General features: G+C 49.9%; 2 protein-coding genes across 17 annotated transcripts in view; one reads left to right on the top strand and one right to left on the bottom strand.

Moving 5' to 3' along the window:
* The window catches only part of LOC135457426 (protein CEPU-1), a 391,621-nt gene extending 385,180 nt beyond the window's left edge, over nt 1–6,441 (top strand). For 6 of the 11 annotated variants that reach the window (XM_064731994.1, XM_064731997.1, XM_064732001.1 and 3 more), the window contains 3 exons: nt 301–452; nt 3,358–3,390; nt 4,927–6,441. In XM_064731994.1, coding sequence (XP_064588064.1) covers nt 301–452; nt 3,358–3,390; nt 4,927–5,027 — 286 coding nt within the window. In that variant the 3' untranslated portion in view covers nt 5,028–6,441. The remainder of the gene's footprint in view (nt 1–300; nt 453–3,357; nt 3,391–4,926) is intronic. The other 5 variants (XM_064731998.1, XM_064732004.1, XM_064732003.1 and 2 more) reach the window with 1 other exon arrangement.
* A 3,058-nt stretch (nt 6,442–9,499) lies between these two features.
* The window catches only part of OPCML (opioid binding protein/cell adhesion molecule like), a 310,429-nt gene continuing 294,322 nt past the window's right edge, over nt 9,500–25,606 (bottom strand). For 4 of the 6 annotated variants that reach the window (XM_064732007.1, XM_064732009.1, XM_064732005.1 and 1 more), the window contains 5 exons: nt 24,579–24,704; nt 24,164–24,310; nt 23,963–24,083; nt 22,980–23,131; nt 9,500–12,384 (listed from right to left, as the gene is read on the bottom strand). In XM_064732007.1, coding sequence (XP_064588077.1) covers nt 12,284–12,384; nt 22,980–23,131; nt 23,963–24,083; nt 24,164–24,310; nt 24,579–24,704 — 647 coding nt within the window. In that variant the 3' untranslated portion in view covers nt 9,500–12,283. The remainder of the gene's footprint in view (nt 12,385–22,979; nt 23,132–23,962; nt 24,084–24,163; nt 24,311–24,578; nt 24,705–25,606) is intronic. The other 2 variants (XM_064732008.1, XM_064732006.1) reach the window with 1 other exon arrangement.

Raw genomic sequence — 25,606 nt, 5'->3', positions numbered from 1 at the left:
GGTGGGAATGAGCCTTTCCCAGGCACGAGAGCATCCCTCTCTCTGCACAGCATTTGGCAAGTGCCAGCACCATCCCATGACCCTGCAGCAGTGAGGATGCCTCAGGTCAGCATGGGCTAGCAGCTGGAGACCCAGCAGAGCAGCAGCCATCTCCCTTATCTTTCCCAATACCTTCCCCTCTCCCTCTTCTCCCAAGCTCCATATCCCTACTCACAACGAGAGGATAACTGGGCATGGAACACAGTGAGCACTTCCCTTCCTGTGTCACTTCCGTGACCTCCCATTCCTCTTTTCTCCCAGACTGGCTGAAGGACAGAAAGGGCTGAAAGTGGAGAACAAAGCCTTCTTCTCCAGACTGACCTTCTTCAACGTCTCTGAGCAGGACTATGGCAACTACACCTGCGTAGCCTCCAACCAGCTAGGGAACACCAACGCCAGCATGATCCTCTACGGTGAGTGCGGCTGAGGGAATCAGCCTGGAAGGGGGAATGGCTTCACAGTGACACCACTGATGGCAGAGACATGGGAAGGGTATCCCATGTCTTTTGGGGGAGATGTGTATTTGCTGCTGGTCCTTTCTGCCCTTGGCACGTGGGCTGGAGGTTGTGGTGAGTCCTTGGGAAGGGGAGAACCTCCAGAGCTGCCTCCTGATCCAGGTCCAGTGTCCCCCACCATTCAGAGATGTTTGTCACTGTGTTTGGGACATGCCATGAAGGCAAAGTTAGGAGCTGGCTGCAGGTTTCCATCTTCTTGCTCTGATGAGTACCTGAGAGAGCCTCAGTGTGAAGGCATCCCCCTGTGTGGATGGGTGGGAGAAGAGATGCTGCTCAGTCATTGCTGCCCCATTCCTATGTGAGAACAAACAGGCTCCCTGCTCCACCACCTTCCAGGCCATGTTTTCTGCTCCTGCCAAGCAGATATAGCCTTATTGGAGGTGCCAAGGGAGATGGGAAGGTGTGGAGAGCAGGAAGGAGGAGAAAGTTTCTACCCTTGTCGCAGGACTGTTTTCCCTGCATGCTGGAGCTGGGATCAGAGCAATGCTGGCACTGCCCATGGATGGGAAGGGCTGTGATTGATTGACATATTTGTCAAACCTCTTCAGGTGGCAGCGAAACCAGAGCAGGGGCTGTGCCCTCCAGGAGTCAGGAATGGATGACAGATCTCATCCCTGGGCACTGCTTGGAGATATTTCCCTGCTGGGGTGTGGGGTGTGTGGTTCTTGCAGCTGAACCATGAAGGACAAGTGAGGACTGGGGACCTCCAAACTCTCCCCAACATTGTCCTCCTCCTTGCCACCTGGTTGTTGTGCCTGGTCATCTCCTTGTCTCTTGTTATTATACAATCAGAGGGAGCAGAGCAGAGGGACAGATGAGCCTTCCTCATCCCCAGGTCCCTCAGGGCAGTCTGTATCCTGGCCATACAAAGTATGTTAGGATAGGGAGCAGTCCCACAGTATGTTCTGGGTTCTGGGGTGTGCTAGGGCAGTGAGAGGCATCTGAAGACCCTGGGAAGTGCTGTCCATGTCCTGGGAAGGGGTTGGATGGATTCCAAGGGTGCAGTTTAAGGATGGTAGGAGATGTCAGGCTTTTCCAGGGGCCACACAACTGTGAAGTCAGGATGGCATCACAGGATAGGCTTATCCTCCCCTGCCACTGGTACTGGCAGCTGTGCCAGGTTCCCCTGACCCGTGACAGAGGAGTTCATCCCATATTGCATGCTCAGACCCATTTGTCCCCCAGTAAAGTCCAAGTTGTATGTGATGAAGGTTCACCTGTGCTAAGCCATCATTGCTGTTGCTTAGGAACTATCTCAGTTCTGTGCCCCATCAGCTTTCCTGGTAGTCCACTAACCCCATGTTTTAGGGATGCCAACACCTCTGGCACTGCAAAGCCACCCAGGCCTGGCTCCACCTGTTTTGCAGGCATAGGGTGGCCATGCCAAGTCCTCAGCATAGCCTGAGGCTCAGGTTCTTAGCTGTGATATCGCAGCTTTCCAATGTGTTTGTGAGGTTAAAATCTTGATTAGTGGGAGCCTTCAGTTGGGCATCTGCAGATCCAGGCTGGATGAACAGTCTAAAAGTAAAGATGGCATCTCCCTGCTGAAGAGCTCATGGTTCCTTGGGTTCTAACCCATCTGTGGGACTCATGCTGTGATGGCAGTGTCAGGTGGGAGGCTGGGAAGCATCCCACAAAAGTCTAAGCTTATTTTATGATCTCTCCTTAGCTTTGAGGTCTGACTGTGAATCCCATCAGGGAGCGAAATCAGAGTCCTTTGACCACCCATAATTTCCATAAAGGCTCCATTGATTGAATGATCTGTTCAGTCTTTGATAATTGAGTTCCCTTGGAGGGGGTGACAGTTCCCCGAGGAAACTGTGACATGTGGGGTTCCCCATCTCCTGGTACAGGGCTCCCCAGCACCCCCAGGAACAATCCCTCCCTAATTACCAGGGTTGTGATGGCCCTAAGCATCATAGGGCCAAACTCACCCGTCCCTAAGCAACCAGTGTCTTCAGTCTGGGGACTAATGTGTCTTTATTTATCAACATATTTATTTATTTAATGCAAGATAAGAGGGAAGTGGATGCGGTGACTGCACTACCTGTGCATGAGAAATGTCTCTTCTGTGAGGTTTTGGGGGACAATTTTGTAAATGGCCTTTTTCCCCTGAAGCTGAGTGTTTTGGAGTTTTTCCCCCACAAATGGAGGTTTCATCTGTGCAGGTAGCGTATCATGAGCCTTTTTGGGGTTGTGAGAGAGGCTAATGTAGCGTTCATCTTTTAATCCTTTTTTTAATCTAATTTTTCACGGAGGTCAACTAGTGCTTTATTTAACATGTAGCACTCGTTATTCCAGACCTGCCGTCTCATTCAGCGGCTCATTTGGTGCTGTCTGGGATGTGATAGAGTGCTCAGGGAAACCACATCATTCTGTGGAGTTGGGGAAAAAAACCAACCCTCTGCTTCTCACCCATCACACAGTCTATGTTGCTCCCAGAGGCAGCTGTCAGGCCATAAATCTTTTTGGGATGTTGCAGGATTAGCAAGAGGGATGGGCCCTGAACTCACAGGGGAGAGCTGAACCCCCTGCATCCCCACATCCCAGCCCCTGTGCTTTGCCTTTTGCACAGGGTGCAGTACAGGCTTTGCCAGCTCTGAGGTCCCATATTCATCTCATCTCAGAGATGGGGGGACCATGGCCCCACAGCAGTGGGGTGTGATTTGGGCAATCAGATCCCATTTTTACTCCATCCACTGGTTTTCCCACCCCAGGTTGAGGGCAGGCTGAGGGAGGTGTCTCGAGCCTGCGCTTTCCATTGCCCTTTTGCCTTAACTTTCCCTTGTTCTTTAATTTTTAGAAGAGACAACTACCGCTCTGACACCCTGGAAAGGTCAGTAATCTGGGGGTTCCCTACAATGCCAGTGCTTCCCCTGCTGTTCCCCTTGGGCCCCTCTGGCTCCCACCACAGCTCATCTCAGTGGGAGCTGCAGCACCCACCAGCTGGATCTCCTGCCCCTCAGCCCCACTGCTTTCATGGTGTAGGGATGAATCAGGGCTTCCTTAGCCACCCTGCCATCCTGCCGCCTCCCTGCCAGCCTGCTGTGCCTGTCTGGTGGTGGTCTGTGCCCTCTGCATGCCTGTCCCCATCCCATGGTGTCCCACTCCGTCCCCATTGCCAGGGCACAGCAGGGATGTCCTTGGGCTGCTTTCCCAGTGCTACTGTGTAAGTGGCCTTGTGGCAGGTCCTTCCTCCTCTGGGATGCTTCTAAGGCCTTTTTTATGGGATGAAATAGGGGTGGACAGGCATTTGGTCCCCCTCCTGGTGTTATTCCTGGCCAGGACAGCCAGCTCTCTGCTGTGCAATCTTACTGTCTGGCCAACTGGCTTGGTGTCATCTTGATTTTGGGGTGGCTTCATTTGTGATGAATGGAGTGGTCAGTCCTTGGGATGACTTGTAGATGTCTGTAGAGGCAGTGTGTGAGACCTGGATCTGTGAGGTGTGAGATGTCTGAATGTGCTGGAGAGTGTTCCTGGTGGGAAGCCAGATGGCTACTGATGCTCAGTGCGCCAGTCAGGTTTTGAAGTGAGGGGACATGTCCTGGGGTTTCAAAAGCAGTTGTGAATCAGACCTTGTGGTCAGCCCTGGTTCCACAGGACACAATCATGGATGCCTTCCTGAGGTCTTTTTCCACCTTAGTCTTCTCCTGGGCCAAGTATTTGGTGAAAAAATGTGTGTTGTGGTGAAAGCCATTGGATAAGACACCCTCCACATCCTTTCCCACAGTGAGCTTTGAACTCCTCACTTCTTGTAGTCCCCATAGATGGGTGGGCTTGGCTCTTCCTGACCCTCCTCATCCCATCTCCTTGAGGTGGTCTGGGCCCATACTGAGCCCCACAGAGACTCTGCAGAGGTGCAAAACACCAAGTCCTCAATGTAGTGCTGCTGGCAGGATCTCTGCAGGGTGGGCAGGTGGTTACTGTCCCTCCCAAGGGACACTGGAGGGCAACAGGGTGGTCACCCTGGGGTGGGCGGAATGTGCTGGGCAGTAACTGTCATCTCCCCTACAAGTGTGGCTGGAAAACTGGGACCAGTTTGGAGGAGGGTGAAGGGGGCTGAGGGAGGTTGGACAATGGTGATGCACAGGAAGTGAGCCTGAAATGGGGACTTCAGGCTGAAAAGGGACCAGAGAGGATCTTGTCCCAAAAATCAGCATTTGTGGGGACAGGGATGGCCGTTCCCATGTTCCTGAGACAGCACAGATGGAAGGGGACACCCAGAGACCTCTCAGAGCAACCCCACCATGTGCAACACAACCGGGGACCCCAAATAGCGTGATTTTTTTATTGTTTCAATCTTTATTTCATGGTTTCTGCTATTTGTTGACTTCATGACCAACCGCACGGGCGTTCCTGTCCCTTCCCACAGGCCCTGGAGCAGTGCACGACGGGAACAACGGCGCGTGGCGGCGAAGCGGCTGCGCGTGGCTGCTGCTCCTCCCGCTCGCCCACCTCGCCCGCCAGTTTTGACCCGAGAGCCGGCCCGCGGAGTAGCGGCAGCAACGACCACGGCCAGCGAGCGCAAGCAGAAAGGAGAGGGAGAAAAGAAGAAGAAGAAGAAGAAGAAGAAGAAGAAGAAGTGTTCACCGTTTCCGAAAATAATCATAAGAATTGAGAGAGTATCCGGCCAGGCCACCTGGGGGAGGGGGAGAGAGGAAAAACATGCAAAAAAAAAAAAAAAACAACCCACAACGGGAATTTGGAATGGAGAGAAAAGGGAAAAAATTAATAATCCAAGGCTTCCTGCTGAAGATGCAATGCGACTGAGTCTTTTTTTTTCACCCTATTTTTTTTTTTTCGTCCCCTACCACTTTTTCCCCCTGTTTTCGTTGTTCTCTGCCATGGGCCAGCGTGGAGGATGGATGGGGCCATTGGAGTGTGGCACTTGTCCCCTGCCCTGTCCTCTTCACTGCCGCCACCCGCCTGCTCCCTCCCGTGGGACCCTCCATCCAGACACACGGGTTTTCTCCTTTGCCAAGATTTCCCCGTCTTCTCATGGACTGTGCTGCCATTTGTGTTTAGGAATATATATACATATATATATATATATATCTCCATGTATACATATATATATGTATACATATATAGATCTTCAACAGTTACCACACCACCACGAAAGGAAAGGGAGGAAGGAGACCGGCGTCGAGCCACGCTTTCATCGTACCATCCGCGGACATCGTGAATGATAAGGGATTCTGAGTCATGGTTAATTTTATTAATTGTATTTTCTGATACGAGCCTAGAACTCTTAGTTCCTAAAAAACAGAAATGCAAAAAAAAGAGGGGGAAAAAAAGAAAAAAAAAAGAGGAAAAAAAACAATCCAGGAGAAGGGGAGCAAGCGGAGAGAAGTTTGTTTGCCGAGGAGGCAATCAGCCAAGGAGGTTTGTGAGCCCGGCGAGGAGGATGAGGAGGAGTCCTGTGCTGAAACACCCCCGAAACCGGCCCAAAAGCGGTCGTCTGGACAGTTCCTGCTGAGGACACAGACGACACTCGCCGCGCGTTGAGGTGGAGGGAGATACTGAATCTTTTTATGGGATATATATATACAGTATATATAAATATACATATATATATATATAATTTTCTTTTTTGTTAGAGTTCTAGCCACAGTTCCCAGCAGGGTCCTTCCGCTGCCATTACTGCATGCTGTATATGGAGTTAGGTGTGTATCAGTTCTCAACGAGACGAGCGTCTCAGTCACACATCCCTGAACCCCCTCGCCTTTCCACCCTCGGGTCACCGGGGACAAAGGGTCACAGGGGACCAGGGCCCCTCTCTGTCGCTTTTTGCCGCATGGCCCTGGCCTTTTCGCGGTGGAATAAAGCGAGCTGAGGGACAGAGGGAGATCTATATAGCTCAGTTTTATATATTTTTATATATATATATATATATATATATGTGTATGTATATGTGTGTGTGTGCGCGTGCGTGTGTGTGTATATGTATATATATATATATATAAAAAAAACAAAAACAACACAAAAGAAATGAGAAAAAGAAGACGAAGCAACCGGCCCCTGCCGAGGCGCAGGACCTGTTGCCTCGCCGTCCATTTCAGCGGGGGTTTCTCCTGCAATTGGTTTTCCTCCTTCAATTTCCTTTCCTTCCCTGCGGCCGGCGGCGGGGGGCACGCGGGGGGCCCGGGCGCGGGCAGGCAGGCGGCGAGGGGGCTCTCTCTGCCTATCCATTAAAACGATTGTTCCATGTGGCCGCTCCGTCTGCTTGTGGTGCTCATTGCCGCGGGGGCCAGGGCCACTCCGCGTTCTCCCCTTGCGCCACCAGGAATGGGGAGGGATGTGGGGAGGGATGCTGGAGGGGGAGGGCAGATGGGAGCACCAAGTCATCACAATGGGGCAGGAGAGCATTGGAAAGATGGCCCCTGGACCTCACTGATGAGCCCAGCAGGAATGCTGTCCCAGATAAGGCTTGGGTGAGTAGATGGAGACAGTGCGGGGTACAGCTGTGCCAAATTTCCCAGCTCAGGACCCCACTCAGTGCCCCTAAGCTCAGGTGTGGCTCTCTAGCCCAGCTGCAAAGCATTGCTGGGGATGCTTGTGGAGCAGCTGAAGTGAATCCTGCGTGGGAAGGAGGGACAGAGTGATGTGAGATGGGTGCAGGGAACAAGGTCCCTCATTCAGTGTTCCATACAGGCAAAGTACGGCAGGATTGTTTGGGTGTAGGTGCATTTTGCTGTCCATGGAGCCTTGTCTTGGTCAGTGTCTTGGTTTTTGGTGATGCTGGAAGGTTGCTTAGTGAGTTTGGTCCTCATCCTCAACTGTAGCCTCCAGGGTGCTGGTTTCTTCAGGTCACCTGACACATTTGCAGGATCAGAAGTTGGTTGCTGTTGATGGTGTGACAGTTCTGTGTGAGCTTTTTTTGTTTCTTGACCCTATGATGTAACCCAAGAGATGAGCATGGAGAAGAAGGATGGGAAGGTGTTGCTTTGAGGTGTGACATGCAATGTCCAGGTGATAGTGGGTAAGGGAAGAACCATGCTCAGGTTTTGTGGCATATCCCAAGGAAGGGACAGGGTACTGAGGGTGTGAGGAGAGGACAGCTGGGCACAGGTAGCAGGGTCAGGATGGCAGAGATGATGGTCTTGGGTCTTTATGAAACTCCTGCAACTCCCAGGTTGGACTAGCCAGCCACAGTAGAGCAAACCTGGTAGGAGAGGCAATGCTCAGATGCTTGAGGGTAATGAGGAGGGATCCAGGGATAGGTATGGAGGTAACAGGGCTCTCTCCCTCACCTCCTCTCTGTAATTGTAACTTTTTTGGTGTCCTAGGTGAGAGATCAAGGAGTGCCAAAGTAGCAGACAAAGAGGAAGTTAAAGAGAGAGAGGCGGCTCGATGGATGCATTTATGTAATAATTTATTGACATAGGTAAGGGTGTCTCTTGGTGCTGGGAAGGGATGGAGGTCATGGTCTGAAATATGCCCTCCCTCCCCCTGGATGTAGCAGCTGAGGTCCATGTCCTTAGGCACAGGTTGGGCATTGCTGAGGGCCATGGAGAAACATCCCTCTCAAGCCAGGAAAGGGAGATGCAGGATATCACATGGGCAGAGAGGGGCTGCATCGCTCTGTGCTGGGGACAATGCAGACGAGGCATCAGGATGTGCCATGAGCAGGAGCGTGTGGGCATCTGCAGGTATTCACTCCAGTGGAGGCAGGACCAGCAATGGGCACCAGGCAGAACTGGCATGGGAAGATGGGAAGCATTAGTGAAGCTCAGATTGTGGTGGCATCCCCAGATGACACATGCAAGGGGTGAGCATTGATTTGTGACACCTGTAGTTACATCAAATCAGTCCTGGCCCCCTGATGGGGTGGGGTTTTTAGAAGAGGCTCAAAGCAGAGAGTCTCCTATGGAAGTCACCAACGCTTGATTCACTGCAGGTGACATTGAGGAAAGTGGGCAAGGTGACACATCCCTCCCAGATCCCTTCCCTCAGGAGGTTGTTGAGTTTTGGGAAGCACTTACCTCTCTGCTGGGGTCACTCGAGGGGGACAGCAGAGGTGTTCCTGATGTGCAAGGTCACAGCAGCTCATAGCAGTGCTGGGATGGAGCTTTTTGCTTGCTGTGGTGTTCAGGGAAAAATTCTTGGGGCTGGGCTTTTCATTCCCGTGTTGGGGAAGACGAAGGGAGGTCTCAAAGTGAGCAAGACTCTGATGGGTCTGCCACAGTTCCACTACCCCCAGTCTCCTGGCAGCAGGTCTCACACTAGAAGAGCTTGTTGAATGTTTTTTCCTGGTTGATGGTGTGGAAAGGTGAGGCATCCCCTGGGAGTGGTGGGCACAGCCTGCTGAGAATACAGCCCTGTCAGGGAGATGCTGAGGGTCGCGAGTCTTCTGCTCCTGGTCCTCAAAGTTTTTGTCCTTTGACAAAGATGTTTGGTCTGTGTCACACACTGACAGATCACAACAGGAGCAAACCTTGGGAGTGCATTGTCTGCAGAGGCATCCCTTCATGGGGGCAGGTTTAGTTGTCAGAGTGAGCGTTGTTGCAAGATGATGGAGGAGATGCTGGGGATGTCTCGGTCACGGAAAAGAGGCCCCCAGTCATGCTGCTTCCATGGAATGTGGGTGAGCGATGAGAACTCAGACAGTCCTTACCCTGCAGGGCCTCCATCAACAGGTGTGTGCTCATCACTCATCAGCAGACAGAGGTGGGCAGGAGCTGAGACTCACTGGTGGATTCCCAGGGGAGATGCATGGATGGGGTGCAGGGTGGCCCAAACAGCAGCAGGCCCCCAGCTGTGGGGCTTCAAGCATCACTGTCACAGGGGATGATCAAAAGAGGGTCCAGCCAAGTGCTGGGTGGGACCCCAGGAGTCGCAGAGGTCCCAGGCACTCAGGAGCCCTCCCAGCTCAGCTCAGCAGGTGCCCAGCACTGCATCCCTTCCCTGGGGTGCACGGGACCCGTGAAGCAAAGCCCCGAAGGTACAAAGTTCGTCAAACTTTATTGATACACTGCACAATCACAACCATCTCTTATTCTTGCCGAATTAGAAAAGGTTACAACTACAATGTAACATGCACAAATCTCAGGTAGTATAGCCACCCTTGGAATACAATGATCGACAGAAACTCAAGACCGGCCATCGCGGCCGTCAGCAGGAGAGACCCAAGAGCCACACTGCCCCCGCCCTGGGCACCCAGCCACCCCCTGGGCATCCAAACATGGGGAGCAGTGGTCACAAATGGGTCTGGCACCTGGCAGAGCCGCGGCGGGGCTGGCCTCAGACAGCCAACACGTTCCTCACAATGGCACGTTACATGGCACGAGAAAGTCGAATGCCGTCCCGGCAGGGTACAGGGGAGCCCACCCGAGCCAGGGACAAGGATGGGATGGGGGCAGCCCTGGCACCAGGCCCGCCAGCCTCAGTGTGCGTCGTGGCATCTCGTCGCCGCCGCTCTCCGATTCGCCGTGGCCTCTTGCCCTGTGACTCTGCAGCATTTCTGCTGTGGGGACAGAGGAATTTGGGGCTGACCAAGGAAAGGGCACGTGGTGGCAGCGGGGCGTGGTTGTGGGGCAGTGTGGACCAGTAAAGGCATCAGGGCAAGGTGTCTCCTGCACCCACGGTATTTTGGAGCAGGCATGTGGGGAAGGATGTGCGTGCTGCCATGCTGGCTGAAGACAGTGCCATCCCCACATGACAAACATGCCCGGGGCTGTGCGACAGGACCCAGATCTCTGACAGTGCCACCTTCCTTGGATGCCAGCAGAGAAGCAGAGCAGCACTGCAGGGACCGCAGGACGCGGACTCACCCAGTCAACACCAGATCCCCCTCCACCAGGTAAGCCAGAGCCTCAGGCCAGCACTGGGGCAGCCCCTGCCCTGTTTTTTGTCAATCAGCCATGGTACATGTTGAACATCCAGGATGGGTGGGCAGGAGCATCCACTGAGATTTTGTAGCAGGTCCTGGGCAGCCCATTGAGAAGAGGGATGAGGATGGGCACAGCTGCATAGAGGACACTGTGGTGGCCCATCATGGCCTCTGGCTCAGGGTGGTTTATCCATTTTGTGTGCCAAGGGCTGGCACCCCAGCTTCCTTGAAGCCACAGAAAGCAGGTTTGGGCAGCAGCAGAGTTTGCAGGGGGAAGACAGCGTGTGCGTGGCTGTTGTTTTAAGTCATCTCAATTATGGAGGGAGAAGGACGGGACAAGGCACGGGGAGGTGCTGGGTCAGGACAGGGGACACTCTGTGTGCTTGCTCAGTGCCTTGCTGTGGTCGAGTCTCCCTGTCAGAGCAATAGGGTGCAGTGCCAGGCGTGACTTTTCAGGAGCAGGATGGGAGCATCCATCCCCACACTGTGGCACCAAAGCATTCCTGGGTGGCCATGGAGTGACAAGAAGGCTCAGGGCTGCCACAATGTACCAGGCAAGGGGGTCCATGGTGCACGAGGCTATCAGGAGGAGCACAATTCCATATGTGGGGAGATGACATGGCCACCACCACCACGGGTGGCAGCTCCCAGGGTGGCTAGAATAAGCAGAGAGGGCAGAGTCTGGGTGTGTCTATTTTGGTGTCACAGGCAGGTTCCAGCAGGGAGCATTGGAGCCATCCTTGTCCCTGCTGTGCCAGCACAGCAAATTGACAGAGCCCAGACCTCCTCCACAGGGTCAGACACATCAGACTTTCCTCAGGCAGGGACATGTGATGGGCATGAGACAAGGCAGAGTGAGGACATTGCAGCTCAGGGCCCCACAAGGGGCAGAGATACAGACGGTCATGAACGTCAGAGCTGTAGCAAAAGGGCCTTGTCAGCTGGTGTTTCGATCTGTTGTTCAGAGCCTCTGCCCCACGCTGGTGATGCTGTGCTTTTGATGTGCAGGTTGGAAAGTGCTTGGAAAACAAGCCCAGAGAAACCTCCCTAAAAAGTGCTGGCAGAGCATCAAGGTGAGAGCCATGGGGCAGCCCCTGCCATCAGGGGGGCAGCAGCAGAGTGGGCAGGGATCTGGAGCAAGGAGTGAGGGCCTGGCTGTCCAATGCAGCAAGAAGGCTCTAGTCTCTAGGAGGGCTGGTGGCAGTCCCCAGGGCTCACATTCCTGGGAGAGCAGCCTCATGTCCTCAGGAAGGTGAGGGGGTTTTAGTGGGAAGCACAGGGGTACGATGTCATCTGGAATAAAGAGTAGTGGGAAGTGTGTGACCCTTGAAGGACAACTGGTTGCGTTGGGTGACCCTCATCCAAAGGGCCAGAGAGCATCCTGTCAGGAGCAGAGGCAGGTGATGGGGGGCTGGCGACATCAGGGTGCTTAGGGAGGAGCTTTGGCGACGAGAACTGACATTCAGGACCGAGAGGGCTGAAGGCAGAGCCAGGAGGCTTCAACCTTGGGGTCTTTTTGGGCATAGGCGGCTTAGTGAGACGACGAGACGGACATCCCGGTGAAGGCTCAGGGCGGCACCCGCCCCGACGGCTCCGTGCCCCCGGCGTTGGAGATGAGGCAGCCACGGGGGGCACCGTCCGTGCCGGGCCACATCCCCGGGGCGACGGTGGCGGGTGACAGTCTGGTGGCACGTGGTGGGGTCTGTACAGCGTAACCGGCGGCGAGGACGAGCCTGGCACGTGGGAGACGGGGCCATCCTCGGACGCTCGGCACCGCCGCCCGTCCTCCGGTGCATCCATCGCCCGTCCGGTGGAGAGGAGTCCCCGGGCGGCGCGGCGGCCGAGCCCGCGGCGGGGAGAGGTGCGGCGAGGCCTCCCGGGACCCTCCGCTCCCTTATCAAAAGTCGAGAAGGAGGCGAGCGAGGAGGGTGGCCCAGAGGCAGAGGCCGGCAGCCACCCGGGACGCTGCGTTGCCGCCATCGTGCACTGCTCCGGGCCCTGTGTGGAGGAGAGAGGAGAAGGAGAAAGGAGAGCGTTAGGGACAGCACTGGGATGATGTGACAGCGCTGAGTGTATAAGCGTTAGGCTGTAGTCCTTTTTACAGAGGTTCAATTCCTCTTCTTATCAGCTCTGTAGTGAAGTTCATAGTGAGTTGCAAGCTCATTGATGTGCATTAGTTATGTACCGGAGCCTTATACAGAGGCCTGTTGGTTAGGGTTAGCTGTTAACTATAGTATCATGGGATCAAAGCCCATCTGTCTAGTAAATTGGAAGGTCCTAGCTTAATTAAAGCACCTGAGTTGCATTTAGGGGATGCAGGGTAACCCACCTCCCCATCGTCCCTGCAGTTCCCACCCCTAAGCTGACCACAGTGTTGTGTTCCCCCTTGGAGGGGCGGTGGATTTGTCCATCATTTGGGGAGCATTGTCCATGCTGAGGAGGAGGTGAGGAGGCTTGCAAAGAGCTTGAGGAACATTTAAGGCAGGCACAGTCTTTGTACGATGAGGAGGAGGAGGATGCTCTGGGCAGGTGTCAGTCCAGCCCCACCATGCTTGAAGTTGCTCTCCTTGGGGAGTCCTGATGCAGACAATCATGTGAGAGCCACCAGGACCAGAGGCCTTGGTGCTCTGGAGTGGCACAACTCATGAATGGTGACAAAGGATCGTTGGCTTTGTCCAGATGTGTATTCTCAGGTATGCAGGAGAATTTTGGGGTCGCTGGGGGATTCTTGGCAGGCAGGTCAGGCAGAGAGGAGGCTGGTCATCTGATTACACCGCTGGAGTGGAGATTTGTAGGTTGTTTTGTTTGGTTGGTTTTTTTAGGGCTTTTATTTGGGCTGCAGGGCACACAGGGGGCCAGTCAGGATGGGATTAGACAGCTGGGCAGAGTGAGGGAAGCAGAGGCAGCCACCACACACTCTGTCACAGAGCCACGGGTCTGTTTGCACTCCCCATGGCCATGGAGAGGCATTTGGGGAAGTCGCAGGTCTGAGTTCCAGTACTGGTGTTCTGAAAGGGAAGAAATAGAGAAATAAGTGCTCAGCTGTCTTAGCATCAGAACTCAGCATGGATGAAGTGTGAAGTTAATGGGATTCTTATGCACTTGTAAATATGCTCTCAGGCCTGCAGTCACCTGGAATGGGTTCATCTTAGAATCTCAGAATGGTTTGGGTCAGAAGGGATCTTAAAAACCATCTTGTCCCACCCCCTGCCATGGGCCAGGAACCCTTCCATTATCTCAGGTTGCTTCAAGCCCTGTCCAACCTGGCTTTGGACACTTCCAGAGATGGAGCAGCCCCAGCTTCTCCGGGCAACCTGTGCCAGGGCCTCACCACTCTCAAAGTGAAGAATTTTTTCCCCAGTATCTAATCTAAACTCATTCTCTTTCAGTTTAAATCCATTCCCCCTTGTCCATGCCCTTATCAAAAGTGCTTCCCCAGCTCTCCTGTAGCCCCTTCCAACCCAAATCATTCTGTGATTCTATGAAATCATACCCAGTTACAATAATTTCCTCAGGATGGTGTTATTCCTTGTCTTTTTATCTACTGATTTTTTGTGAGCATTTATCTTAATTCAGGAAGAGGCAAAGGAGAGTCTGAGATGTTAAATCCAAGCACTGCCAGAAGGTGAAGGAAATGATGGGAAGATTGAGTGATGAGCAAGAAGCTGTGTCATGCCCATGCTCAAACAAAATTGATTATAAGAGCACATGATCATCCAGGAGGGGTAAAACTATGCCATAATCAGACATTTCCTTGCTGAACAGACCTTGTGATATGACAAGTGGAAGCCCATATTTGTTAGGGGCAGGTAGGCCCTTTGCAGGTAGAACAGAAAGGGATTCTTAGCTTGGTTTTCTCAGACCTGTCACTGCTCCTTCTTCTTTGGTTTTCACCCCTCAAACCAATGGCAGCAGCTCAGCACATCATCCAAAATCATAAAAATAGTGAACATTTCTGCAGATTTAATACTAAACACTTGTTAGCCTTAAACCTTTATGTATTTACACCTGCCCAAACACTGCTAAATTGGTGCCTTTCTCTAGTATCTATAGATGTGGATTTTAATGTGTGACTAATTCTTATCACTATTTTCTAGTTCACAGTTCTGCACTGGTTATTGGCTTTGATTTAATGACACTTTCAGAAATTTCATAATCTATCCTAAAGCAATTGCATTGTGGTTGAGTTGGAGAGCTCCCAAATAGATAAGTCACCTAATACAGGGAGGAAATAAAACTAAAAATGCTGGGTCATTACTAGGAAAAAAAAAAAGAAAACAAACATTTTCTCTTCAATTTATTCTTTACTGTGGAAGAATGTATTCTGGTATCAGACAGCTTGGCCTTGTAAAGATTGCAAAGATACTCTACAGAAGAGACAAGAATAAAGATACAGAGACAAAATAAAGTAGTAATTAGATACAATCACAAAATCAGGGCAGATGGCACATTTCATCACAGGCTGCCTGTGACTCCTGTGTTCTCTGAACTGTCACTCTCTGTGGGAAAGGGACAACTCCCACCAGGACAGGCAGAGGACTCAGCTGAGGCTCCTAGCCCTGCCATCCCAGCAAATATTTTGGCTTTGTTTGCTCAAACGCCAGTGCCTGGGCATTGAGGTGTGAATGCATCTGGAATCTGGCTGCCCCTACTCAGGTTATTTATTATTGCAGTTATTTATTATTGCTTGCTTTTAGTTTTCTTCCTCTTGATTTATTTTGTTTCCACTTTTCTGGCTATTTTCTTCCTTTCCTGGCTATTTCCTTCCTTCTCCTTGAGGCAACCTGAGATTTTTTAAGACCTTGATTTGAGTACAGATGGCAAGGTTGGGATTTTGTTTCGCACCTAAGATCTTGAATACAAAGGTCAGAAGGGATCAGTGGGTCTGTCATGAATGGATTTTCTTAGCCTGTCTTGGAGGCTCTCTCAACTCCAGTGTGAGCCATGGGAATAGCACAAACGCTTACAGAGCTAAGCAGTGCCTTCACATGCACCAAAAAATACCTTTTACTTTCTTTCCCTGCCTTCTTTCTGTGCAGGACAGAATTCTCATGCCTTCCACTTCACTTCTCCCAATTTTTTGCAACATTCACCCTTCTCCAGGTGAGAAACAGGTGCATGGAGATGAAGAATTTAGAATGTGTCTCTTGCTGCTTTTCATTTTCAGGACTCAGGAGAAACAGGAAGGGAACGTGGCCAAGCTCAGGGTGCTAGAGGCCCTAGAGGGCTCAGGAAAAGACAACAGTTCCTCTCTGCTTCTCATGGTCTGCTAATGGGAGACCTATTCTTCATGGCTGAGGACAGCAATAACTGAAGGAAGTTTGGGGAAGCCTGTCCATAACCCATGTCTGAGAGCAGAGGCACCTGGAGTAAGTCTTGGCAAAGTCCCCAGGATGATTTTTCCTGATATTTTCCCTCAGGTAACTGCATGGTCCTTCAAGGCTCATTCCTGCTCATTGAAGGGGGGTTGGACTAAATGACCTTTCAAAGGTCCCTTCCAACTCAAATTTTGATTCTAAGAAGGCGCCAACAGGGATGTTCACCCCTGTGACTGAACAGACACCCAGCACAGAGCAAGGAGCAAAAAGTGGCGGCTTCTTGCACACAAAAAGGAGACACAAGCTGAGCAAGATCTAAGGCTTGCCACAAACACAGACCCTGGAACTCTATGGTAATGTGAGCAGTGACTGTAGGTAAGCATTTTATAGGACTATAGTATAATATATAGATTATATATTATTATATATAATATTTATGCTATATATTATACTATAGGACTATAGTATAATATATAGCATTTTATAGCATTATAGTATAATATATAGATTATTTACAGCATCTAATAGCAAAGTTGGCAATTGGCATTTCATGAAATAGTTAAGAGAAAACACAGAGTAAGTACCAAACACAGGAAGACAACTGTGAAATACAGGGACCAAATGGAAATAAAAGTGTGAAAAAAGAAAAAAAAAACATGCATAAGAGGCAAAGATAATAGGTGAAGGCAAACAGCGATAACAGGGTATGTGCTGTAAAAAAACCCTACAAAACAAAACAACTCATTGAAGAGGAGGGAGCTGTCCCTCATCCCTTCACAGGAAGATGGAGAAGAAGGGAACACTGATAAATACTGAGGAAAAAGAAGATATCCCACTTCAGCTCTGGCTTAATTCACCAAGACATGAAGGGAGTTTTCCCCCTCACCTCCCAAGCTGCCCAAACCACAGTGCCATGGCACAACCTCTGCCCCCCCCCATGAAACTGCTCCTATTTGAGATTCTAATTTACAGCTAATTTAGGCCAAGTTCATTAAAGACTAATTATTTACCTGTGTGTGGATGATGTTTAAAGCTTAACCCTGGGTGATGTGCCATGTTAATGATTGTCTAATAAAGCCTGGTTTAAAGGTTTTAAGCTGTGTTGGCGTCTTTGAAATATCTCAGCAGATCTGCAGCTGCACAAGGTAAAGGTCAGTATGGACAGAGGGACACAGAAATCCAGGGGTACCAGCCAGAAGAGATGGAGCTGGAGAGCTCCACTCTGCTCCAGATCCTCAGGATCTACATCTTCTCCCAAAAAAACTGAATGCAGGAGGATCTTATGTGCAAACAGGCCAAGAGGGGCAGGTGCTCACAGGACATGGGTGGGATGGAATCTGGAGGCACAGCTGAGGCCAGGGGACAGAGGGAAGGGCCAGGGAGCCTGGCATGAGCAACTCATGGTGCCAAGGGAACTCAAAGTCACCAGGGTGAGGGTGGGACTGACACAACACTGGCACCATGGGGGCCAGGCATGACACAGCAACAGCACATGGGGGTTCCTTGGTGTGAAATGGAACAGAAGGAGTCGTGACAGGGACACAAAGTCAGGTCGAAGCTCTGCTGTCACTGCTGGAGTTGGTGACCTCAAATACTGGAACAAGAAAAATGGCTGAACTCAGCAAAGCCCAGCATGGTCCCCAGAGATGGAACATGACCTCAAATAATGCCATGCTAATTGGCTGACCTCAAGTAACCTCAATGACCTAAAGTAACCCCAAAGTGCTCTGTAGAGAGTGAGTTTGACCTCTAGTAACCCCAATGACCTATAGTAACCCCAAACAGTAACTGGATGACCTCAAGTAACCCCACAATGACCCCAAGTAACCTTAAAGTTCTCAGCGCAGAACAAGTTTGACCTCTAGTAAACCAAATGACCTAAAGTAACCCCGAATATTACCTCGTTGACCTCAAGTAACCCCCCAATGGCCTCTAGTAACCCCAAATATTAACTGGTTGACCTCAAATAATGACCTCAAGTAACCTCAAAGTGCTCTGCACAGAACACATTTGACCTCTAATAACCCCAATGAACTCTAGTAACCCCAATGACCTATAGTAACTTCAAATATTAACTGGTTGACCTCAAGTAACCCCCAATGACCTCAATTAACCCCCCAATGACCTACAGTAACCTTAAAGTTCTCAGCACAGAACAAATTTGACCTCTAGTAACCCCAATGACCTCTAGTAACCCCAAATATTAACTGGTTGACCTCAAGTAACCTCAAAGTGCTCTGCCCAGAACAAGTTTGACCTCAATTATCCTCAATAATCTACAGTAACACCAAATGTTAGTTGATTGAGCCAAAGTAGCCCGATGATCTAAAGTACCCATAAAGTCCTCTACAGAAGGTGAGTCTGTCCCAGGTAACCCCAAATCCTTATTAGTTGACCAAATAACCCAAATTAACCCCAAGAGTTAGCCCTTTCCAGCTCTCCTGGAGCTCATTTAGGCACTGGAAAGGACCCTAAAATCTCCCCAGAGCCATCTCTCCTCCATGTGAACGCTCCCAGCTCTCCCAGCCTGACTCCAGAGAAGAGTTGCCATTTCCTGAGGAGAGTTTGGAGCAGAAGATGCTGAGGGGATGGACGGTTCAGCCCAGAGTCATAAGGCACGAGCACAGCCAGTCCTAGCACCAGCCACATGATGGACAACTACCCTGATCCCACCCAGAACACCCACACAGCATAATCCACTCAATTAACAGGAAAAAATCATTTTATTGTTGACCAGAGAGAACTGAGGCCTTTGTAACTGCCCACCCAACAGTGTTCTGTCCCCTCCACTGCTTCCAGTCGGGCTGGCTGTGGCACCATGGCACAGCAGTGTGTCACCACCAATCCCTGAGCTGTCCACCAGCACATTCCTGAAGCAAAATAAACCTGGGGATTGCAATTCCCAGACTCTTTCGCAGCAACTACAGAGTTTACATATTTCAGCCTTTTTGTGGGCTATTAATAATGGCGGGTGGCAACTTGAAGAATGATGAAATGAGGTGTGAGCTGCTCCCTTGACCCGAAAAAGCATTGCTGGTGGCAGACACAAAAGAGCAGTTGGACAGATTCACCTGCCCTTCGATGTTCCTGTAATGCACAACAGTAGATGTGGGGTAATTACTTTCTCTCCTGTACAAAAGACCTGCTTCAGATATTTATACCGCCTGAATACAGCACTGCCTCCTTCTCCTCTCCTTACTAATTTCCACTCCTAATATCTCTTAGTTTTGTCAGATTACTGGTTTGTGTGCACAAATAAACACAGAAAATCACTGCAATCACAGACACTCCACAGCAATAGGAAAACATGGCAAATATGCTATTTCTTACTTTTTTTTTTTTTTGCATATGTTTTGCATTGATTCTCTTTTTGCAAAATTCAAATATTTGGAGTGATGCTCTGGCACAGGTGCCCAGAGAAGCTGTGGCTGCCCCTGGATCCCTGGAAGTGTCCAAGGCCAGGCTGGATGGGGCTTGGAATACCCTGGGACAGTGGAAGGTGTCCCTGCCATGGCAGGGGGTGAAACTGGATGAGCTTTAAGGTCCCTTCCAGCCCAAAGCATTCTGTGATTCTATGACTTGTGTTTTAAGTGTTTTAAGTCAAGCAGTCTTTAAATATTGAATCAGGGCTCTTATTCTTAAAGACATAATTGCTTTCCCTTGCTTTTATGTATTTAGTCTGAAGCTGCTGATTCTTAAGAGAGTGCACAATAAAGCATGAAAAGATTTTATCTCTCCATAGAATAATTGGTTTAAATCACATCTAACACTTGGTATTTTAACTTATTTTCAGTTAACTCACCCAATCATCAATCAAAAAGATTACATACTAGAAATGAGACCCTGAACATTGGAAAAATGCAGATGGCATCTTTTATAAAACAACTACATCTCTCTTTATTCCAATAGCTCTTCAATGGAAAGGGGCAATAAAAGGTCTCTGAGCTCCCAGTTTGGAGTGGGGGCTTGGGGGAATTTCCTTTGGTGACTGAGGGACACGCTGCACTTTAAAGAGATGTAAAGATCCAGGTTTGGGTGATCTTTTTCCCACCCTATCTCCATATATAAATAGCAAGTACAAAATGCAATGTGCTCATCAAAAAATGAACCCAGACATGAAATCTTTAAATAAAAGAAATAGCAGATTTCCAACCACTTGTGCTCCTCTCCCCTTTGGCAAAGGCTGGTAGAGACTGTCCAAGAAACACCACGCACATACCCAAATAGAAGCTCTCCACAGAGCCCATCTTTTCCACTCTCCCCTGTGTTTCCAAGAAGCTGCAGTTTTGACAGACAAGCTGTTGAATTTCACAACATGTTCACGAAACGAAAAAAGCGCAATCCTTGAGGAGGGATGGAATCCCACCTGCTTAAATTCCTTTTTGAGCTCACTCCATGGCCTGCTTGCTCCTCACTGCTCCAGCGTGCTTCACTCAACACACTCTTGAAAGAAGGGGGGGAAATAGAATATGAATGTTTGCCTTTTTCTCCATTAAAAGTTATGAAATTAAAATAGCTTTAGGTAACCTGAGTGTTCACACAGCAATATCCAAAGGATGTGCCAATATCCTTTCAAAGACAAATTTAGGCTTCAGTGTTGGTGCAGCTAAATACCCACATGAAAACAAATGGAACATTTTAAGTTTTAACTTTTCCTTCCTAATGCTTTTTCTTGCTGTCTCACTAGTAAATATTTTCCTAATCTTCCTTTTATAAAACAAGGATTAGAGGAATATTAGCATTCCATTGAACAGACCATTACTAACAGGAGTTGCTACAAGGCAGGGAGAGCCACAGGACTGGGCTCCTACATCGCACTTTTTATGGATGATTTTTAATATCCCTGTTTTGCCATCTATGCAATCACCTCTAATGTACTTCACTTCAGCCTGCTGGACGTGTTTGTGGGATTAATTTATTAAAACAAGGTGAAATTTTGTTTTCTCTGCATGTTGGCATCAATTAATAACCGTTGTGAGAGGATTGCTGTGCTGTCACAGGAGGAGTGTGTAAAGAGCAACACTATCTGCTGAGAGAAGGAAAAATGCCTGAAAACAGATGGTGTCAAATAAAAGATAACCACATAATAGCTTGGAACAAAACCAAAAATTCCTAATCCTGTCCCCTTCTGAGTACAAGGAGTTACCTCCACTGCAACTTTTTCTTTAGTATGATTTCAAGCCATGAGAAAAAGAGACTTAGGTGATGTTATTTTGTCTCACATCAGAGAAAGAGCAAGTGTAAGAGTGCCAGCAGGACAGGGAAACAGAAAAACAAAAGGATATTGCGAAAACTGGATTGGAAACTTAATGTACTTATTTATGTATTAAATATCATAAATACAATATTTACTATATACAGTCATAGAATCATCAAGGTTGGAAGAAACCTTTAAGACCATCAAATCCAACCATCAATTCAGAATTGCCACTGTAACTTCTATACCCCTAAAACATAGATATATACAGAATACCTCATATACATTGTAAGTTATATATTGTATTATGCAAAAGCTAATAATGTACACTAGAGATTCTATAATTTATATACTGTGAGTATAATACATAATATATAATGAAGAATAATATGCTTATATATAATATGTCAACATGACACTATTATTAAATATATGAATAACAGTTGCTTTCATATCTATATATGTTTATTATTGAGATATTATTATTATTAATAATATGTACTACATTGTATTTGCATCGTATTATATATAGTCTATTATAGTATACTGCACTATAGTGGATATTGGGAAAATTTCTTCACCAAAAAGGTAAAAGAGAAAAGGAAGAGAGAAGGAGAGAGAGGAGAGAGAGGAGAAGGAGAGGAGAGGAGAGGAGAGGAGAGAGAGGAGAGGAGAGGAGAGGAGAGGAGAGGAGAGGAAGGAGAGGAGAGAGAGAGAGAGGAGAGAGAGGAGAGAGAGGAGAGAGAGGAGAGAGAGGAGAGAAGGAGAGAGAGGAAGGAGAGGAAGGAAGAGAGGAGAGGAGAGGAAAGGAGAGGAGAGGAGAAGGAAGAGAGAGAAAGAGAAGAGAAAGAAAGAGAAGTAAAGAAAGAGAAAGAGAGAAAAGAAGGAGAGAAGAGAAGAGAGAGAAAAAAGAAAGAGAAGAGAAGGAAGAGAAGAGAAGAGAGAGAGAAGAGAAGAGAAGAGAAGAGAAGAGAAGAGAAGAGAAGAGAAGAGAAGAGAAGAGAAGAGAAGAGAAGAGAAGAGAAGAGAAGAGAAGAGAAGAGAAGAGAAGAGAGAAGAGGAGTAGTGGAGACAGAACAGAAGCCAGAGTTTGCACCCAAAGAGAAGACATCAGGCCAGGGTAGAGGAGAACTGATTAGAATAGAAAGGCCTGGACCAGCCCCTACCCAAACACAACCCTACAGAACTCAACAGAACAGAGCAGAGCAGAAAACACCTGAATGGGCCAGCCAGCCCCACAACCAAAGCCCAAGATGTGCCCCTCTCACCACCCCAAAACACCAAGCACCACACAGGCCCCCACCACAGTGTCCACCCATCCAAACTCCAAACTGGTGTGGAAACTCTTCTCCCTCTCAACATCTCCTTAAGCCTGCTACCTGACTTCCATCCTCTCCCTCCTGCTGGGGAAAGGCAGGCTCCTGCTGTCCACCCTTGGATCGTGACAGCTCTCTCAGCTTGTCAGAATGCCAAAGGGACACGCCACAGGTACACACCACCTTCCTCAGTGACAGCTGTTCTTGATGACACCATTCCTCAAACACCTTCCTGCCCTGGCCACCTGAATCACCCAGGCTGATGTCACCCATCCTGCTATTGCCAGTACAACATGATCACTGCTGCAATAAACAAGGGAAACCCCACACCATGCACCCAGAGCATGTTCTCACCTGTCCCAGGCTCCCTCCTCACCCCAGTGCTCCAGCAACACCAGGGCTGAGCCGACTGTGGCCAAGTGTGCTGTGCATCCAGTGCTGGGCTGATACAGATCTCATCCTCTGAGCATCCCCTGGCAGGACCTCACTACTCGGGGTTTGTGCTGTTTGGCACCTCGACGCTCCAGGAACACCAAATACAGCCAGCTCTGCTCCATTACTCTGCCACTGGCCATCTGCCAGCCTCCTTCTCTTCATCCTCCTCATCATGCTCTTCAAATTCCTCTTCATCCTCCTCTTCCTCTTCATCCTCCTCCTCCTCTTCCTCTTCTTCATCCTCCTTCTCTCCAAATGCCTCCTCTTCACTCTCCTCCTCTTATTCCTCCTTGTCACCTCACCTTTCTGCAGAAAACCAGCACCTACCGTAGAGGATGATGCTGGCATTGGTGTTGCCCAGCTGGTTCGTGGCCACGCACGTGTAGTTGCCGTAATCCTTCTCCGAGACGTTGAAGAAGGTCAGCGTGGACAGGCGGCCCTTGCTCTCGATCCGCACTCCCTCCAGCCCGTTTGCTAACCTGCAGAGAAACACAAGAGCAGTGCTGGGAGAACGGGGCTGGGGTGGATCTTACCCTTTCCTGGGCTTCGCACCAGCCAACACCGCTATACACGCACATGTTCCCCCACTGGAATTGCACATCCCAGTTTTGAAGACAAACTCTCCATTCCACTCTCCATCCCATAACCCTGCCTGTCCCACAGCCACCATCCCTGGGAGAAACAACTCTGGGGTTTCCTCAGCTCTTAGCTCAGCACCCACCAAAACGAGTTGATCCCAGCCTTTTTGTGTCGCCACATTTCTCTTCACAGAGAAAAGCAAGGCACAATTCTTCCCAAAAATATTTCTGGGTTTCACATTCTCTGAACATCAGAGAAAGAAAACACAGTTCTTATCTCATTTGCTGTGCCTGTGTTGCGCAAAAGCAGAATGCAATATGAAGATTGTTTACCCAGAGTGATGGTGTTTTGTTTCCTTGGCCTATCAGGGCCAAGCATGTGTGTGTGTGTGTCAGGACTGTCAGCTGACAGTCACGAGATGAGTGCAGTTGTGTGCAGTGTTGAGTGCTTGGCAGATTCAGTTTAGACGTAATGTAATATAGTGTAATATAGTATAATAATGTAATAATGTAATATTGAATAATATAGAATAATGTAATATAGAATAATATAGTATAATAAAGGAATTAATTTGCCTTCTGATAAGATGGAGTCCTCCTCATCATTCCTCCTTTGTCAGGGATCCCTGCAAATACTATATTTTTCCACATAATGGCCTCAGACACTGTCATCCCCCTCCACCTCCTCACCTTGTCACCCCAAGGCTGTGGCTACCCTCTGCAGCCCCTCACCTGGTGTCCTCCTTGAACCACTGAAACTCCGCCACGGGGACGGCCGAAGCCTCGCACTGCAGGATGCCCTTCTGGCCCACCGAGGCGCCCGTGTTCTTGGCGTTGGAGATGTACGGCGGGTCTGCAGAGACATCTTGCTGTGTCACACTGGCCCAAGGGCACCCACCCCCCAGCATTCATTCCCCTGTGCCCCGCACTCACAGTTGACAGTAACTTTGACTTTCCGCACGTCCGGGACGGCCACGTCGTTGACGGCGCTGCACTCGTACTCCCCAGACTGCTCCCGTGTGATGCCTGTGATCTCCAGGTATTCATCCTCACTCACAAAGGTCTGCCCTGGGGGATGTACTGAACGTGTGGCACCGTCACCCATGGACACCAAGACCAGAAGATTCCCTGTGCCCCTGCCCCGACACCCCCTGCCTGGGCATCTGACATTCCCTTCACCCAGGAAACATTTGACAAGTGCCCTCAGCCCCATCCCAGGTCAGCACCTCTGACTGTGAGTCACCTAATGCCACCCTGACCACCTCTATGGGGACAACCATGCATCCCACACAAGCCAGTATGGCCTTTCCTCAGACCCAGGCAGTTCTTCCCCCAAGCAAGAGCTCACCTTTCCCAGAGAGGTGCCGCCACGTGACGGTGGGCTCCGGTCTCCCAAAGGCCAGGCACATGAGGGTCACGCTGCTGCCCTCGTTCACCGTGATGTCCGACGAGATGTTGACAATCTGGGGGGGCACTGCAAGACATAAAGGCCACCAAAGGTACCATCAACACACCAGCTTGCCAGGCGCAGGTGGGAGGCCCCAGCCATGAGACCTGCCCCACTGTGTGACACTGTGTCCCCTCTGTTGCCCTGTCCAGTCAGCAATTCCAGGTCTCCAAACCAGGTCTCCAAACCAGTATCTTGGACAGGAGCCAAGCATGGATCTGGGGTGTGGAGGGGTCCACTCACTGTGCCAGCCCCCCCACTCCATGGCTGAGACCCCGATAACCAGCTCTTGTTATGGCCTAAGACAAGGCTCATATTTTAGCATATTTATTAAAGCTGTTTAAATTACTGAGCGTCTGCTCCTTCAATACCGGCCAGGGTGATTTATATTACTCTATCCCCAGATACTCTATCTAATAAATAACTTGGCAATCTCCGTACCCATAAATATCCCTGGCCATGGCAAAAAGCAATTAAAGCTCACTTGCCGATGCTGCTTCCTGGCACTCTGGGCTGTCGAACACAAATCCCCAAAGGGTCTGCACCCCAGGGAGTAAATGAGGCCATATTTAACAACCCTCCCCAAATGAAACACCATACCTACAATGCCAGAAAGGATGCCCTGTGCCCCCTCCCCAACATACTGAAAGCCCAGGTCAAGTGGCATCTTCTGCCCAACCCTTGCACCCAGGGCTTTCCCACAGTGCTGGGATTCCAGGATAATCACCTGAAAACCACTGTGGCCAGCACCAGCACAGCCTGCAAGGGAAAGTGGGGCTGTCTGGCTCTCCTTGCACCCCCATGGAAGCTCTCCTCCCACTCCCAGGGAGATTCTCCTCTCTCCTGGCGTGGGAGAGGCTGCACAGCAGGATGAGCCACGGCAAAGATGCGGTGCAGTCTCTGCAGCCCTATGGGTTCTGCAAAGCAGT

Source organism: Zonotrichia leucophrys, chromosome 24 (assembly GCF_028769735.1).
Source record: "Zonotrichia leucophrys gambelii isolate GWCS_2022_RI chromosome 24, RI_Zleu_2.0, whole genome shotgun sequence".
Classification (NCBI taxonomy): domain Eukaryota; kingdom Metazoa; phylum Chordata; class Aves; order Passeriformes; family Passerellidae; genus Zonotrichia; species Zonotrichia leucophrys.
This window is presented reverse-complemented; position numbering and strand designations above follow the sequence as displayed.